This window comes from Porites lutea, chromosome 4 (assembly GCF_958299795.1).
Source record: "Porites lutea chromosome 4, jaPorLute2.1, whole genome shotgun sequence".
Lineage (NCBI taxonomy): Eukaryota > Metazoa > Cnidaria > Anthozoa > Scleractinia > Poritidae > Porites > Porites lutea.
In genome coordinates, this window is record NC_133204.1 from 27,967,393 (window position 1) to 27,985,856 (window position 18,464).

The window sequence follows — 18,464 nt, forward strand, 5'->3', positions numbered from 1 at the left end:
TTGGGAAAACAAAACAAACATATAACTGCTCGCAGAGATGGCTATATATATAACTTTATTATAGAGGAGTGAACGATGTTTCTTCAGGTGTGAGAAAAATGATACGTCCAATCACAAGTCACAGAGGAGTGTGACATTCGCGCCAAAATTCACGCCTTATATATAGGCGCTTGCAGCTTGCAGCGCTCTCGCTTTGCGAGAGCTTCGCAGACATTCAACAAGAAAAGGTTTTCTCGAAGAGTATTTCTCGTAAAAAAACTGAAAAACATCCCGGAAATTGGAGAGGAATAGTTTCCTGTATTTCTCTGTCAATGAAGAGATATGTAGAGAGCCAGCTAAACAACAGCGGAAAGGGGAAAAACAGAACGAGACGTAAGCTTAAGTTGTGCTCTTTATCGGAGGTACTTTGCCTCATAATGTAATACTAGCTACATGTACATAAGCTCATACTACGATTTCGTTGTCATTTCGCGGTGTGTTGCGGGAAATTTTAGCATTTTGGAAAGATTTGAAATAAAAAGGCCGCCAAAATGATGATTGTCTTAGTATGTAGCGCTTTTTTCACGATTTTTAAACTAGGAATGTGCCTGAATCGGTCTTTAAAAATTAAAGGTTTTTTTTTATATATATTCTTTACTTTACTCCTTAATTTTGATAAATGTTTTTGTGTTTCCAGGACTCCTATAGACAGAGGAGGGGGAAGGGAGTAGGGGGGGGGGGTGGCTGTACACAGGCTGGGTCGCTCTTAAGACATTAAAGATATACGAATGGATGTAAAATGAAAAACTGTAACATATTGGAAAAAAAATCCCACACTATTTCATTGTTTACAAGTCATACTCAAGCCACGTCAATGGCAGCCCTGTTTATTCTATTAATTAATTCACTATTTAAATTAAAACACTCAAAAGTATTCAAGGGTATTTCAGCATTCATTAAAGGCTTTTTCTTATCAAAACAACAACTCTGCACGTGTATTACGATTTTTGCTATACTTTTTTCTTTCTCTGCACGACTCCGATGTGAGGTTTAAGGGGAATGCAAACAAACGGCCTCTTAATTTTTCTTTCTCTTTAGGAACTTGGATATGATTCTTCGTTATTTAACCCCGGGAGATTTCACTTTCATTTGACAAATTGAGTGAGTTGAACGTATGCCAGGTTATCTAAAACTCCCTATTTTGAATGTTACGCATCCTCCGTAAAAAGGAACTAAACAAGTTCGTGAAAAAATTGAGGCAAAAGTGGAAAAAAATACAGTAGAGTCACAGGAGATAATAATATTCAATTTCCTCTTTAGAGGCTTCGTCACTTCCTGTGCCTAATACAACATCCTGTGTTTAACATACTCTTTATCTTGGTATTCAAGATCACGGCACGTACGTTGTAAGACTAGAGCTTACCCCGACCTACAATAGGTACTTTCTGACTACATTTAGTATCAGTATCTGTTTAGAAAAGCACTCTCCTTCTTAAAGTACGTGTTCATTCTGGAGGGTATCTCAGTGTTTTAGGTGTTAAACTCCGACGGAAACGCAAACGAGGTCACACCAAAAACACTGAGCTAAATCGCGCCCCTGATTTTCAGCAAGATGAGGTCGGCAATTAACTGAACAGTGGCTAAAAAAAGTTGCATGTTGTTCCACTTTTTCATCACCTAAAACTTTAGAAGCAATCAAGAATGGCGCGTCTCCTCTGCATGATTGTAGAAATTTTTAATCATGGCTGCCACCCACGTAACTTTCCGTGTTTATTTGCAGGTTGGTGTTGTCTGGCTGTATCAAGGTGAGAAGTTAAGGAACAAAACCTTAGCTTGCACCATGTTTATGCCGTTACAGAGGGTGTTTTTAGCAGCTCTTATGGCTTTGATACCGGTTAAGGAATCATTCTGCACAACTTGCTCAGGTAGGTATGTTGCTCATTTTACTGCGAAGATCATGTTTGCCGTTTCATATCTCCCGACGGGCATATCTTTATCTGCAGTTCAAAATATGATTCATTCCGTATATTTCAATTCATGTCATTTCCACCAACTGGCATATTACGAACTCGCATGGCTAGCTCTCCAGTTTTCTTGATTAGCTCAATGGATAGAGAAGTGCGTCCCGTCATCGCAATGTTGTACTTCTCGGTCAACCCCGTACGGAATTATTTCAGGTTAGGTTGTTTTTTACAGCGACTGAATTGCTCAGGTATTGTCTCAGTCTAATCTGATCTGATTAAACGAATGGAATACAGTACTCCAAATAGCTCTTGCAGATTCAGACAAGGACCAGAGTGTCAGCGTTTTATACAATAAAAAATCATATTGAAATATTTAATCCGAGTAGAAATAATGACGCTTTTTGAGCTATGAAAAAGGGCGAACTTACTTTAATAGTATTGGCCGATTAATCGAAAGCATTTGGCATTGTATCATACTCTGTTGTCATCCGGAAGATGTCTAAATGGGGTTCTCAAAATCTTTTCTATATTGGGATGACAAACTACCTATGTGATCGCTCTCAGAACGTCCAAATTGATGATAAGAAATCGTTCCTGGATCATTCACATTTCAGGGTTCCCCAGGGGTCAATTTTAGGCCCGTTATTGTTTAACATATATACTTCTGACCCGCGAGACTCCATTTCGTGTTCTCAATACGCTGATGGTACTACGCTTTACAAGCAATTGGTCCGTCAAAGGTCTCGCACAAAATGTTCCTGAGTTTTTAATAACTCTCTTAACCATATGACTTCGTGGTCTTTAAAGTCCAATCTCGCCCTAAATCCAGTGAAAACTAAGTCGATGCTGTTATTAACAAGCCAGATGAACTTAAAACAAAATGATCATGTCGAGGACATCGCTAATGCTTCTTATGGAGTCTTACGCGTTGCGAAAATTAAAACATTTTACAGACTTCCACGTACGTAAGAGACTTGCAGAGTCTCTTGTATTATCGAGGCTTGACTATTGTGCCTCGGTCTATTTACCTTTGCCAGGATACTTGTTAAAACGTCTTCAAAAAATTGAATTTGCTGCCGCAAGTTTTGTTTATGGCAGATACGTAAATGATAAAGTTCAACTGGCTCCCAGCTGAAGAGGGAAGGAACTTTAATTTGCTTAAGTTGACTTTTAAAGCACTTCACGCTAGGCAGTGGCCTTCATATTTAAACTTACAGAGAGTCTATATGTAGAAGTTTGCGCTCTTCGGGCTCTATAAGATTACAAGCTCCTCTGGAAAAAAAGAACCTTCCAGAACACTCCACCTACCCTTTTTAATAACCTTCCTGATAATCTTAAAGAGAAGTGTGACGAATGTTAATCCATTTAGTTCGCGCATTTCGTAAATTCTTAAAGAACCGGGCACAGGCCAGCTTATCTTAATAGTTTAAGTTTTATTCATACGATCCTTGTAAACACTTTCTGTTTAAATCGTTTTTTGTTCTATTATTTTTTTTCATAGTATATTGTTTATTGTAAATATTTAATACATATATATTTTTTTATTTTTAGTTATAAGTAACAGATGGCATGAAGAGCCACAATGTGGAAACCCTGTTATTAAACCGATTACTTACTTACTTACTTCTTTTTACTTTTAATATCTTTTTGTAGTAAACAAGTTATCTATATGAAGAAAATATCTTTACTTAAACTGTAACAACAACAACAAACTTTATTAATAAACAGATAATATTACAGAAGCATTTCCCGCATCTAGCAAGGCTATTCGAGGCGGGACATTGCGTGCAAAATATGAAATTAAGACTAAGGCTAACTAAGGAAAGTTTCAGGTTACAAATAGATGAAATAAAAATCGTAATATGGATGAAGACTAGATAACACGATAAAGAAGAAAGAATTAAATAAATAAATTGTAAAAGAAGAAACTAGTATGCAAGAATTTTTTTTCGACATTTTTGGCTAATTTTACCCTTTTAATTAAGGCGGGCGTATCAATATAGTCATATTCTGAATTTAAAATACCAAAAAGTAATTTGCGGAGTGTTTTTTTGCATTTATTCTTCGAGAGGTGTCAGATGTGGCAGGTTATTTCATTCCACAGCTTAGCTCCAAAGCGAGATAAAGACAGTTTATATGATTCTAGATAGGAACTGTGAACATAAAAATTTCCTGACGCCGATGCTCTTGTATTGGTAAGAGAGGCAACTACTTGTTTTTTTCTTTAAATAGATTTAGAATGCCAGAAGGTACCTCATTGTTATGGACATCATGCATAAAATTAGATATAGTCTGCTAATATAAAAAATTCAAGTGTAAAACGTTGGCGTCAATGAAGTGAGGTATTGTGTTTTCGCGTCTGTCCGAGAAGTCTATTATCCGAAGAGCTCTTTTTTGTAGCAGTAGGGTTTTCTTGAGATGTGTCTTTGCTGCTTGGCCTTAAGCAGCAAGTCGATATGTAATATACGGGTAAATAAGTGATTTATAGATTTTAAGAAGAATTTGCCGGGGTACAAAATGACGCAATTTCGCAAGTAAGCCAACGGTTTTGCTGATTATCGATATGATGTTTCCAGGTAATAGATAAGGTTTTTATTAATCCAAATGCCAAGATATTTAATATTTTCTTGGATTCAAGAGTAGCATATTCATTTTTCTCGTGGTCAAATGAACATATTTTAGGCTGATAATTAGGCTTTTTTCGTTTAAGATGAATTGGATTTACTAAAAAATATTAAGAGTCAGCTTATTAGATGTAAACCAGTCGTAGAGTTTAACCAATTCAGTATTCACAACCGTTTTAAAAACTTTCATTTTTTTTCAACCAAAAGAATATCGGTATCGTCAGCGAAGAGATAGAACTTAAGTTTAGTAGAGCACGGGTGGAAATTATTAACATACAGAAAAAAGAGAAGAGGACCTAAAACGGAAACTTGAGGAACTCCAAAGCTGATTGTGGCTTTATTTGATCTGTGTCGCGTTCCCACGGGTAGAGTTCGCAGTGTTCAAGCTGGCGCTCCACAATTGATCAAGGTTCGTTTATTTTAAAATCGTAGAAGCATATGGTGAGAAGTTATTGTTCCTCCAAGCATAGAAAAGAACGACAAAATAGCAAAAATTGAAATGAAATGACTCCGTAAAAAACTTCGTTTATTCTCCGATGAGATCTGGTAAAACTCCGAGGCTAGTCAACTGTGATAATAATGATAAATGTCAAAACTGGTAAAAAATTAACGAATAAATCAAAATACAACAAGCGTAACGCAATGTACGAATTCATAACAATATGTGATTAGCAATTTGAGTGGTTAGGGTGCGGGTTTTGAGATATAAGGAAAACCATTGGTTGACTAATCCACGAAAGCCGTAGAAGTTGAGTTTATCCGAAGTAGAATATTATTATCAATGGTGTCAAAAGCTTTATTGAGGTTAATAAACACTCCACAAGAGTATAGACCTTGATTCATATTGGCTTGGATTGCATTAACGATGTCTTATATATGGATTAGGATTTGGACAAAACGCGCGTATTTACGGCGGGCGGACGCTAATTTTTTAGCTGCTCGTATTTTGATTATTTCGCTCTTTTCCTTGCCTATTTCATCGGTTTTTTCAGTATTTTTGTTTTTCCTGTGCACCAAAATTATGCCAGAAACACGTAATTCTAAGACAACCGGCGGCTCACCAAGCGCTGACAAGAATCCCTCGAATGAATTTGTGACGACGGCGATGTGGAATGAGATGCTTCAGCTTCAAGAAAGGATGTTTAAAACCCTTGCAGATTCGCTTGTGAGCAATTGCAATTCTCGACTAGATACAGTGGTTGGAACTGTGGCTGAAGTTAAGACTCGCCTAAACATATGCCAGAAGGAAACAAAAGAATTCAAACGAAGTCTTGAATTCTCTCAGAAAAGATATGGACCAACTGAAGCCGTGTAAAACCAAACTTGCTAAGATAGAGGATGACATCAAGGACATCTACGACTCTATCGACTATCATATGGACAAATTAGAGTATTTGGAGAATCAGAGTAGAAGAAACAACATCAGAATTGATGGGATCTCATAGGAAGAAAACGAATCGTGGGACACTACAGAGGAAAAAGTCAAATAAGTTCTAGCGGAGAAGCTCAACCCTGAAGAAGCGCTCCACGTCGAACGTGCTCATCTTGTCGGTAGGGTTGTTTCTGGCTCTAGAAGACGCCCTGGCACAATTGTGTGCAAGCTTCGAGACTTTAAGCAAAAGGAGCAAATATTGAAGATGACAAGAAGAATTAAACCTGTCGGTTTATACGTAAATGAAGATCTTGCCAAGGAGACCCTAGATAAGCGTGAAGAGCAGAGACCCAAGCTAAAGGAAGCAAAGCGGAATGGAAAAGTAGCGTGCTTTGTATTGGACAAGTTGATTGTAAAGGACAGACGTGGTTAAATCAGATACGTTTATTAGTTACTTTACTGCTAACTTAAAATGACAGTGACACATTACTCGCTATCAGATGTACTGCCCTTTAATCATTACAACGATTCTAACTTTTCACTGGTGCTATATGAACTACAGAATGGTCCTGTTCACCTTGATCCTGATAGATTTTCTAGCTTACGTTACAATCCAATTTTTTCAAACTCAAACGCTTCTTTGACATAGTCTGGCAGTCTTAATCCTGACATTAATTTTAATGCAGATGAGACACCCTGCGACTATTTTATTGAAAATCAATTTAACGAAATGCTCAGACGCGAAAATTATTCTGATGCCGATTTCTCTTTCCTACAACTTAATATTCGTAGTCTTCCTCATAATTTAGTAAAGCTGACTGACTATCTATCATGTTTTAGCTAAAATTTTCTGTAATCGGAATTTCTGAGACCTAGCTAAACGATTCTTCTCATTCGGTCGATATTAGTGGTTTCAGATTTCTTCTTTCTTTTTCAAATTTCTTTATCGATCGCTTATGGCGTTGTACCAGATCAAATGAAAATAGCTCGTATTGTACCACTGTTTAAAGCTGATGACCAGTCACTATTCACCAACTATAGACCTATCTCGGTTCTACCAAGCTTTTCAAAATTTCTAGAGAGAATCATCTATAATCGCTTGTATGATTCTTTAACTAATTTACGTATTCTCTGTGATAACCAGTTCGGCTTCAGGAAAAACCACTCTACGACGCTTGCCTTGATTGATTTGCATGAAAAAATTTCATCTGCTATTGATCGTGGTGAATTAGCGGTTGGTGTTTTTTTAGATCTCTCGAAAGCTTTCGATACACTCAATCATTCCATCTTATTTGATAAACTTGGACACTATGGTATACGTGGCTTGGCTCTGAAATGGATTAAGAGCTATTTTTCCAACAGAATTCAATTTGTAGAATACAATGGTTATGTTTCGTCTTGCGCTAACGTCATGTGTGGCGTTCCCCAAGGTTCAATACTAGGGCCTTTGTTTTTTCTGCTCTACATCAACGATATAATAAACACGTCAACAATATTACAACTGATATTATTTGCCGATGATACAAACGTATTTGTGTCTCACAAGGATAAAGACTGCCTGACTAATATACTGAGCGCTGAGCTAAATAAGTTGTCATTAAACTTGAAAAAAAACCAAATTCATTGTATTTAAACCATGCCAAAAGCGTACAAATCAAACTATTCAACTTTTAATAAATAGCCAAAAAATTGATTAAGTAAAAGAAACAGTTTTCTTGGGAGTAATCATGGATGAAAATTTAAATTGGAAATCTGAAATCTCACATGTCGCCAATAAAGTTTCTAAATGCACAGCAATTATTCGTAAATCCAGTTTCTATTTAGCTACGAAAACCTTACGAACACTATATATTTTCTCTATTCTATCCATACTTTTTTTACTGCAACTTAGTTTGGGCCTCTACTTACAGAACTAACCTTATTCGTCTTGAGATTTTACAGAAACGAGTGGTCAGAAGTATAGCTAAAACCACTTTTGATGCACATACTGATCCAATTTTTCAAAATCTTGGTATCTTAAAATTTCATGATATATACTTAATACAACTAGGCTTATTCATGTACTCCTATCAAAACCATACTCTACCTTTAAAATTTCATTGTAAATTTACCTTACAAAGTCAAATTCATTCGTATAATACAAGAAACTCGTGTAAATTTCGTCTGCCTTTCTGTCGTACTCGAACCAAACAATTTTCCCTTTTTTATCAAGGACCTAAATTTTACAACACCTTAAACACCAACATCATCAACGCTTACTCACCTTTTTCCTTTAAAAGAGTACTTAAGGCATTTATTTGTAATAACTATTAGTATACTCCAACAGAAATCTTGCGAAAAAGCCTTTTAATATTCAACATTATTTGTAAACTTCCGTAATAGTGATTAGTTTAATTTTCCACCTGATATTATTTTGTATCCGTCGCCGTAATTTTAATGCCATCTTCGAAAAATAGGCCACTTGCACTAAGAGGTCACGTGACCAATGCTTCCTTTAAACAATGAGTTGAAATCTTGCTGATGCCAAAAATTGTTAGAGCACACAAAAATTATCTTACACCCGAAATTTGAGAGGAAACGCATTTAAGGGAGATTTTATGGCACTTTGATTTTTCAGCAAAGTAGTATGATTTATATTGGCCGCCATGTTGGAGGGCATGCTTTTGCCCTCCAACATGGCGGCCAAAACTACTTCTTGCTTATATCTTGTTCAACGTTTCATATTTACGCTCAGATGCGCTGTAAACGTTATCACATCATCTTTTCAACATTTTCCTTGAAGTTTAAGTGCAAAATTTGTGTTCGGAGAGAGGTAATTCATAATTTTAAAAATCACATTTTGGTCACCTGACCATTTACGAACTTTTTCATTTTAAGAAAATGGTTCGGGTTTGAAAAACCAAATCACCATTATTTTGTTTAATTAAGATATGACCCACTAATGGTCTTTTGAAGGCAAACTCACATAACTTTCATTTTCATAAAAACGATGTCACATGCCTCTTAGTGCAAATGGCCTATTGTAATTGAGGAGGCCTAAGTAACATAAGCTCTATAGTTTCCTTTAGGCCTCCTCGCCATTTCTTCCTACATTTTTTTGGCATTTTTTTGTAATTATTGTAATCGTGTGGCAAATAAATAAATACAAAATAAATAAATAAATAAATAAATTATATAGCATGTTGAGTAGAATGTCCTTTGCGAAAGCCACACTGGGAAGAGAGAGTTGAATTGTGTTTCTCAATGTAATTCATCATTCTAGTATACATAAGCCTCTCAAATATTCTGTGGAAGTTTGAAAGTAAAGACATAGGTCTATAATTATTTGGGCCCTTCTCGAGGTCAGATTTAAAAACAGGCACACTTTCGGACAATTTCAATTTTGTAGGGTATCTCCCTAGGCTGATAGAAATAATAAATAGTTCCGAAAGAACAAGGGCTATGATGCCAATTCAGTATTTTAGTAGCTTTGTCGGAGAGGAGTATAAACCGTGTGATCTTTTACAAGGCGTGATAATATCTCAGTATTTGGATAATCATATGTTATTGGTTGAAAAAACGAAGATGGTATTGGAGACATAGTTTTGTTAACAAAATCGAGATAATGCTAGTCTTTACACTAGAGCCTAAATAAGCTAAGAAATATTTCAAGACAAGTAAATTTTAAATTCTTCAAGTAAAAGAAAGCTTCACACACAACCTATCTTTTTTACTTCAGGTTTACTTAAGCCTATTTTGCCACACAACATAATTAAGATTGATTGACATGCTTCGCCTTTCTCAAAGCTTAGAGACCGCAAGTTCGCTAAGTCGGTTTTAAGGATGGTTTTCAAGTCACTTGAAACTTTCTTGAATCGTTTCAACTTTCCGACTTTAATGAGATGCAAAGTAAAGTTACTTGAGATTTTACTTAGGCCTTCACACGTATTTTTTGGTTAAGTAAAACTTAGCAGCTCTTAAGTCTTACTTAACAGCCTAGTGTAAAGACAACCAATGTTGTTGGGAAGAAGGAATCTCACTTACGCGTTTACTCCCATCAGACGCAAAATGTTCATCGGCAATACTAGGAATATGTGAAAAATCTTTGACGAGTTTATTTTTTCAGATGGGGTCCTTAATTGCAATAACAGTGTAGAGCTTTTTCTTACGGCGAAACGATACCTCATTAATACCTGTCCACGTTTTTTTTTTTTATATTTGACATGTTGGCTTCAAAGTAATCACTGTAATACTTCTTGCTGATACGTATTAGACTTAAAATTTATTTCTATAATATTTATACCTTACTTCATCGCCCGATGCGTAGAGTTTGCTTCTCATCCTTGTAGATACCTTTAATCCAGTGGTAATCCAAGCCTTGGAAAGCACTTTTCTTTGGCGACCAGATGATTTTGTCAAGAAGTATGTTTATTAACAATTGTGTTGAACTTGTTATAAAAAGAAGAAAACAACAGGTCGGCATTATTTTTACGGCTACTAAGACTGTCATCCCAGTGAACTTTGGAAAGATCATCATTGAAACGAACAGCAGAGAATTGTGAGTAGTCGCGAAGTTTAATAGTTTTACCTTGCTTGTATTTATCTAGATTTATCTATCGCTGATTTTATGACACATACCTGTGAAAAATGGTCGCCAACATCCGTAACAATATTACCACAACCAAGAATTTTATTTGGGTAATTAACGAAAATGTTATCAGTTAGGATGGCTAAGGCTCTGTGAACTCGTATAGCTTATCAACTGTTGGAATGAGATAACAACTCTGTAGGTGTAATAATAAGTTATGACTGAAGTGGAATCTTTCACATTTAAGCAGGTCTATATTGAAGTCGCCCATTATATATAAGGCTTTATTAGTCAAAGAAAACTTTTCAATAGTTTCTTCGAAATCTGTCGGCAAAACGTCAGGGGAGTTTCGATGACGATAAATGATTCCACCTATTATACTTTAGTTAGCGGAGAAAAATATTTCGATCCACAAAGATTGGAATGCCTCATTAGAAGACTTTTCTATGAACTTGTAATCCAGTAATTCATCAAAGGCGAAATACTTTATTACAATATAGGCCAGTCCAAAAAGAACTAATTCCAAAGGAGCACAGGATCAAATGCCTAAATACCTAAACCAGTACCCAAATACGATTATTCCGAACTCGAAAGAATATGAGATCCACTGGAAAATAAACTTTACTAAACTAGCGGTAACAGTCGGTTAGGAAGTGCTGGCGAACATGTGGGTTTACCTTGGAGATGCGATAGATGAAAACCCGGCTTTCATGTCACAGAAGGCCCTTCTAGTTCCAGTCAACAAAAGGAACCTCGCCGGATGGTGAAAGTGGAAAATGGATTGAACAACACAGTAAACAAGACTCATGTTTATTTAATTCAACGATTTTATTCACAGCTGCTAGGACACAATAATCAGCCTGTGAATGGCGAGAAGCGAGGAGAGAATACAAACCCCAGCGCACCTGTTAACCGTGCCGTCAGAATATTAGTTTCTGACTAATTCGTTCCCATGTCTCTCAAACGTCAAATATTACATTTCTTGAGTCGGCATATCAGCTATCTTGATTAGTACAGCAAAGAGGTTAAGGGCGTGGATTCATTTTTAGCCTGATTGGCGTATAGCCGTTACATTGTTCACTGGAAGTTTTTGTTGTTGTTGTTGTCGTTGTTGTTTTTTTTTTTGTTTTGTTTTTTTCAACTTCAAGTATCAATAGGCCATTTCATGGTTCGTAAAACTATCACTTTCAAGAAAGGTTTTGAGAACAAAAACTTTCTTGTGAAATCTGATGACATTTATTAGCACGAGAGGGCGAATGCGACGACTGCTATAGGAATTTGCTGCGAATGAATTCACACTAAAACAGTTCACACCCTCACTGCCGTTGCAGCTAGCGCCACGTCTACAATACCAGGCCGGTTACTTGAGGAAATTATCTTTTTTCAGTTCCTGCAATCCGTGTGAAGCCAAATAGCAATGGTTCTTTTTATGCTAGCGAAAAGACAGATGTAAAGTTTTCCTGTAAGATCAGACGAAACGGTCGAGAAGTGTACGAAGTGCACTGGGAGAAGGACAATAAAACACTCCGAGCAGCCGACCATAAACGAGTGACTATCGTGCAGCGATGGTTAAAGATAAAGAATGTCAAGAGAGGCGACGCTGGTCTTTACTCGTGTATTGTTCTGAACAAGTGTGGAGGGAGTAGCGTTGTTCACATTCGCCTGTATATCCGAGAATGTAAGTACAGTATGTTGTGTACCTCAAAACCCTATTCAAACCGTTAGTGGGGGGGGGGCGGGGGGGCTGTAGAGGTCATCCTCGCTTTAAATTTGAATAAGTTATGACCCCCAAACTGAGTGAGTTTTCCTCAAATTTATCTGAGAACATTTTAAAGTCGTCATGACGTATACGTCAAAATTGCTGTTAACGTAACAACCGAATTTTGACAGCCTATTTTTCAAAATCTGCTTTTCTCTTTAAAAAAAAGGTTTGGTTTTGTTTCTTTTTTTAGTGAATAATTTGTGAAAAACAGATCGAAACATGAATTTACAATGACCAAAGTGTAATTTCAGATTTCTACTTCCTTTTTTCTAATACACATTTCAAATTTTCTATCAGGATAACTTCTATTTTTACGGATTTTAAGCAAAGTTCCAGTTATTTCTTTTATAACAAATATCGGCATCATGATATTTTTGCTAATAATGTGTTAGCTAACTTCTTAATTTTATCAGCCACCTTATCATGAAGTATTTTTCCTTTTAAGGTCACTTTAACGGTAAATTGATGAAATTTGGGTTCTGTCAAAAAATTTAAAAAAAAAACATGGGATCACAATGACATCAATTTTTGTTTTTCTGATGTGTCCATCGAGTTATTCCTAGATCTTAGAGATGATGAGTACATTATTCTCTAGATTATTGGTGGCCATATCATGAGCTCTTTTGAAGTAATAGAGGGGGTGGGGTGGGGGCTCCAAGATCCCCGGTCGCTTAAATCAAGGAAAAGCCCGGACTGACACAGAAAAACCTTCGCGTAAACCATCTGATATCTACACTCAGACATAATATAGTTTAAACGAAAACTACTAATATGCCAAATTTTACCAAGCGTGTGTGTGTGGCTTGGCTGCTTGTTTTGGTGGGGTGAGGAATGACAGGGTATTCCTGTTTTTATCATTATTCAGTCCAGGTTATCAGAGCATATTTATATCAGGTGAGCCAGCTTGCTTTACAGTGTGACTACTGTAACCCGGGCACTTAGGCATAGCTGACCAAATGGATTACAGGAAAATAGCAATACATTCCAAGAAAGTTAATTGTGGGCCAATCAGCAGGTCGTGAAAAACAATAAGTTGCTCGAAGAAATATCAATAGCAAACGTTTTTCAAGCAAACAAACTGTTTCCCCAGACAATGTTTTTCTATTCGTAACTTTACATTTAACACCCAGAAGACATTACTTGTTTCACGCAAGCTGTTTTTTTGTCATCTACCAGCAATTTCTTTGCTACCATTGCCGCGCTTTAAAATAACATGCGACGTCAACCCAAAATTATAAGTAACGTTTCGCTTTTCGCCTCCGTCATCATTCTAACGGGCCTCTCAGGAAACAAGGGCTCTTCAGCGCGTTCAAAAGTTCACGTCTGTAGGTTGTGTCTGGTTGATTTCGATCCATATTGCTTATTCGTTTCGTGGTAATTATGACTGACAACTAACTTTCCCGGAATGTATTGTTATTTTCCTGTAATCCAATTGGCCAACTTTGTCTAAGTGGCCTCGGTTAGAGTAGTCGCAGGTCGCTTTCCATTCAACAACATTCCGGTTTGAAATTTCGGAGATTTCACGTGCCCAATGGAACGGTACATTCCTGTTAAAGACCCGACCCAAGCCACCGCGCGTTTGGTTATTGTTCTTGTAAGCAGGATGCAAAAGAGCGGTGCAGGGGACAACAATTTTGCAAATGCAAAGGGACATTTTTTGGTCCGATCAACAAAAATGACCAGAATGGTCAAAGAGGTTCACCTTCAAAGCTAGTGCCGAATATTCCGGTCGAACCAAACCGAAATGGTCCGTTCCGTTTAATGTACCAGCCTAAATGTCCGGAATTTTGGGTTGAATGGAATTAAAGCCCCCGCACTGTAAGTTTTGGCTTAGCTTATGCCTTATTTGCCTATACTTTATGTGACTGTTGGGAAGGCATGATAGTACCGATAAACCTTAAATGAAATATGGTATTTAAACTCGTCTATGCCACACTGTTGGCAAAGACGAGGCGAAGTCTACGATCTCCCCTCTTCCCCGCAGCCATATATACAGGAGGAAATATTTTAGCTCTCAGACGCAAGCAACTCTTGGAATTTTTGGTACGTTATTTCTTCCCAAAAAAGACTAAGTCAGAGTAATTTGTCCAACAAAATGTTGTGCTTGTTGTTGTTGTTGTAATTAAAATACAGACGAGATTTTGCGTTGCCCACTGCTTGCCTCGGTTCTAGTCTCGTGTGGCAGTTTTGTTAGTCGCCTTTGACTCTTTGTAATTGTTCTAAAGTTTCTGCCTGTGATTATTATTTTTTTTATTGTTGCTGTTGTTTAAATCGCTGCCTACAACTACAGTGAACGGGAATTTAACATCAGGTAAGAATAGCAACAAGTAGGGCACTTCCTTATAGCTTACCAAGCAGGCAATAGTTTTTCTTTTAACAAAAACACCCTTCGCTTTCTTCTTATAGCGGCCCCGAGGTTTACTGTGCCAAAACGCAAGCTACAACAAAATCTGATAGCCCTACCGGTCGGTAACTCAGTAAAACTTGACTGTTCCGCTGAAGGATATCCTCGCCCCACGATAGCATGGTACAAGAACGGAAAACCCTTTAACGAGAGAAAAGGTCGCTTGCTATACTTGGATCGAAAGTATGTGTTGGGTTTAAAGGGCATGGTACCGTCAGATACTGGAACATACACCTGTAACGTCAGTAACCATCTTGGATGGATCAACCATTCATACTATGTTGACGTGCATGGTAAGGTATTGCTTTGACTCGCACGAACTACAGCCACAACCCCTCTTATCAAAAGCTTCATTGCCTGGGGAGGGAGAGATAGGGGAGGCGAGAGAGGTAAGGGCAGGAGCTGGTAGTTCTATAAGTGTGGGAAGCAGGAGAAATAGGGAGGAACTATGCAGTAATGTTTTATATCTCGCAATCGATAAAAAAGGCTAAAGGGAGGAACCAAAAAGGGGGCTGGAGCCGGGAATGCAAGGTACGAGAGGAGTGAGCATTTAACATGACTCTCCCGCCAAGGAGGGCTTACTAGCCGGCGGTTTTTGCCAGTTAGCGGCCCTTATTAACAGCCCCGTGTTTGCTAGAGACCTCAACAATATAATAAAGTTCTTACTTACTTACTTACTTACTTACTTACTTACTTACTTACTTACTTACTTACCTACTTACTTACTCACTTACTTACTTACTTATAATTACTTACTTACTTACTTACTTACTTACTTACTTACTTACTTACTTACTTACTTACTTACTTACTTACTTACTTACCTACTTACTTACTTACTTACTTACTTACATACATACTTACTTACTTACTTACTTACTTACTTACTTACTTACTTACCTACTTACTTACTTACTTACTTACTTACTTACTTACTTACTTACTTACTTACATACATACATACTTACTTACTTACTTACTTACTTACTTACTTACTTACTTACTTAAAAACATCTAAACTTAACACTTCAAAGCTGAAGCAATTCGATTTTGTGACAAAAAGTGCTTTTGTCTGCAAAATGACTTCACTTTTACATGATTGTGTAATTCAGATTCACAAACATTTACAGTCCATGGCGAATTGGAAAAAAAAATCTGGCCGTTTCATTTTGGACACTCCTTTAGTCGAGTCTATTGCACATATATATACATGTAGTCCTCCAGCTTGTCATTACTTCAACGATACTCTCATAGTATGACCATCTTTTTTTCTCTCTCTCTCGTACACATAGAAAGAAGCCGTGCCAAGCCAGTTGTCCTTCAGATGATAAACGCAACTGCTTTTGTTGGCGGAAGTGCCACGTTGCTTTGCAGGGTATTTAGTGATGCTATGCCTCATTTCCAGTGGCTACGATGGTTTCCAATGCATTCCAACAGCTCTGGTAACAGCACTGAAGGCAGCAAATTTCAGTATGAAGTCATAAAACAGAACCAACAAGCTTCCATTAATCGCCTTCGCACTAGCAATAGCAGGCACGCTTTCCATGAAGACGCTTTGACTTTGGATAACGTTACAAAGAAAAGTGAAGGAAAGTACACTTGCATTGTGGCAAACGCTCTTGGTTATTCTGTGCGGAACGCTTACATAATAGTTCGCGAAAAGATTGGTAAGTGGTTGCCCGTAATCGTAATTATGGAAAAAAAACCGTCAAACAAGCGAAACTTAATCTATCTAATCCTTCCCCAGCAGCAATTCAACGCCCGACGGGCCTAGCTCCGTCGTGTGAATTTAGTAATGGCTTCTCATTAAAAACAAATAGGATAACTTCATGAAATTAATTCTTACTGTAGCTCTTTTGAAGAACGCTCTTACGATATGCTATTTTCTTCTCAATATACATTCATACGGCCCAGGAGCCTACGATGGGCTCCTATAGGGCCTGAGTCTCGAGATACTCTCTTGGCAAAGCAAGGCGTAAAGCCTAATCATTTAGTTTTGAAAATGAGTTTTAAAATTTACTTGTGAACCGACAGATATTTTCGGAGAGAGGTAGGACAGAATTGTCACACTCGTCAATGACACCCTGTTGCCTTGGTTACGAGATAGACGTCATTAGTGACATGAGGTCTAGCCACAGAGCTATTTTTCAGCAAAAGTAAATTTTTCGTACTTTTCTGCACAAAAATGGCATTGAAAACAGAAGCAAAATCACTGAGAGTAAGTTATTTATCATAATTATACAGCTATTTTAATAAACGTTAAACGTCTGAAGGAAAAGAAAACAGTCTTACATCTATTAAACCAAATATAGTCATCAGTTAGCCTGGTAAAACAGCCGAAATTTTGAGACGCCACCATTGGTTTGCTCGCAGAATTACGTCGGAGAAACGAGCACGGAAATTCCATAATGGTGACGTATCACTACCTATGGAGATCTGTGTAGTGGCGTTTCTGATCAGTTGAAGAAAATTTCCCCCGCGCATGACCAATCAAAAGCAACACCCAATTCTGGCTACTGATACGTCATCAGTATGGAATTTCTACAGATATTTCTGTTCTTCGGACGGCTTTTCTCAAGTACACAAACGGTGGCGTCGCGAAGTTACGACTGTCATGTACTCTCAGGCTAACTAATGACTATGTATTACTGTAAACGGTTAGTGGAGGGATTTCAGTTTTACTGGCGAAAGAAGCATTGAAACTATACACCAGTACTACTACTTCTCATGATTTACAGGTTTTCTAGCTGCTTTTCGTCCGACAACCTTCGTTTGAAAAAGCTGTAGCCAACGAAGAAATACTTCTACGTCAGAGTGCAAATTTATGAAACCCAACACAAGGGTGGATTTCCACTGTCGCGAACATTTTTACGAGCGTACGCGCGTAAATAAAATAGAGGCAATATATGGAAGGTCATTCAACTTTTACATTTAAGCGCGACCTTGAATACATTGCCTCTATTTTATTTACGCTGGTAAAAATTACGGGGCAGGGGAAACTCACCTTTATCGTCTAACGTCATAGTCTTTGGGTAATGTTGCCCGTTCAGAAGTTAGTGATTCTTATTGTTTGATGAGAGCAGGAGCACTGTTGGAGGAACAGATGCAGTTTTTTAGCAGTAAGGTGAACCTCTAAGGTTCTGAACCTTAAAGGTCCTCTTAATAGGGAAGTTCCATTGTAATCTACCCAACTCTCGTTAGTCTATACCAAATTAATTAGTTGAGGATCTTTTTCAATATCCCAACATCTCTCTCTTCTTTTATATCGGTATAGTTTCTAATGATAATAATAATGATAATAATAATTCGCTAATAATAATAATAATAATAATTTTTTTGATAACAATGATAACTATTAAAATCCTATTTACAATTAATTCACTTAAAATAAACTATTTTGTCAAAAGACTATTTACGATTCCTTTCGTTAAAAAAAACACTTAGTTTTGATTAGAAAAAAATTGATTACATTATTAAAACAAAAATTATTCAAATTAAGACAATCACTGAAAAAAATCACTGAAAAAGGGGAAAATTAAATAGCGTTCACAATGTGTTAATGACGAATATTTGCCATTTAAAAGTAAGAAAACAAATCACTAGTCCGATTAAATGGCTCCTTCAACAACTTCGACGTCAATAATAATAATAATAATAATGATAATGATAATAATGATAATGATGATGATGATGATGATGATGATGATGATATTAATGATGCTGATGATAACTCATTAAACACAGCTTCTGGATGGCTTGCTGGAGTCTCTCTTAAACATTAAGTCATTGCCC

The 18,464-nt window shown here is 37.1% G+C and overlaps 2 protein-coding genes across 2 annotated transcripts in view; both read left to right on the forward strand.

Moving 5' to 3' along the window:
• Nucleotides 1-18,464, forward strand: part of LOC140934491 (hemicentin-1-like) — an 89,108-nt gene that overhangs the window by 32,978 nt on the left and 37,666 nt on the right. The gene's annotated exons all lie outside the window — the stretch shown is intronic.
• Nucleotides 1,477-17,808, forward strand: LOC140932902 (fibroblast growth factor receptor-like 1). Its single transcript, XM_073382399.1, has 6 exons — nt 1,477-1,596; nt 1,760-1,904; nt 11,894-12,184; nt 14,675-14,965; nt 15,965-16,339; nt 17,723-17,808. The coding sequence occupies exons 2-6, from the start codon at nt 1,820-1,822 to the stop codon at nt 17,806-17,808; spliced, it is 1,128 nt and encodes a 375-aa protein (XP_073238500.1). The 5' UTR covers nt 1,477-1,596; nt 1,760-1,819.

What these genes read in the sequence shown, in the direction of transcription:
- LOC140932902 (XM_073382399.1), top strand. Translation starts at nt 1,820, where the DNA reads ATGTTTATGCCGTTACAGAGGGTGTTTTTAGCAGCTCTTATGGCTTTG. An exon ending in ATTCTGCACAACTTGCTCAG is followed by an intron (nt 1,905 to 11,893) that starts GTAGGTATGTTG and finishes ATCTTTTTTCAG; the next exon opens with TTCCTGCAATCCGTGTGAAG. An exon ending in ATACTATGTTGACGTGCATG is followed by an intron (nt 14,966 to 15,964) that starts GTAAGGTATTGC and finishes TCGTACACATAG; the next exon opens with AAAGAAGCCGTGCCAAGCCA.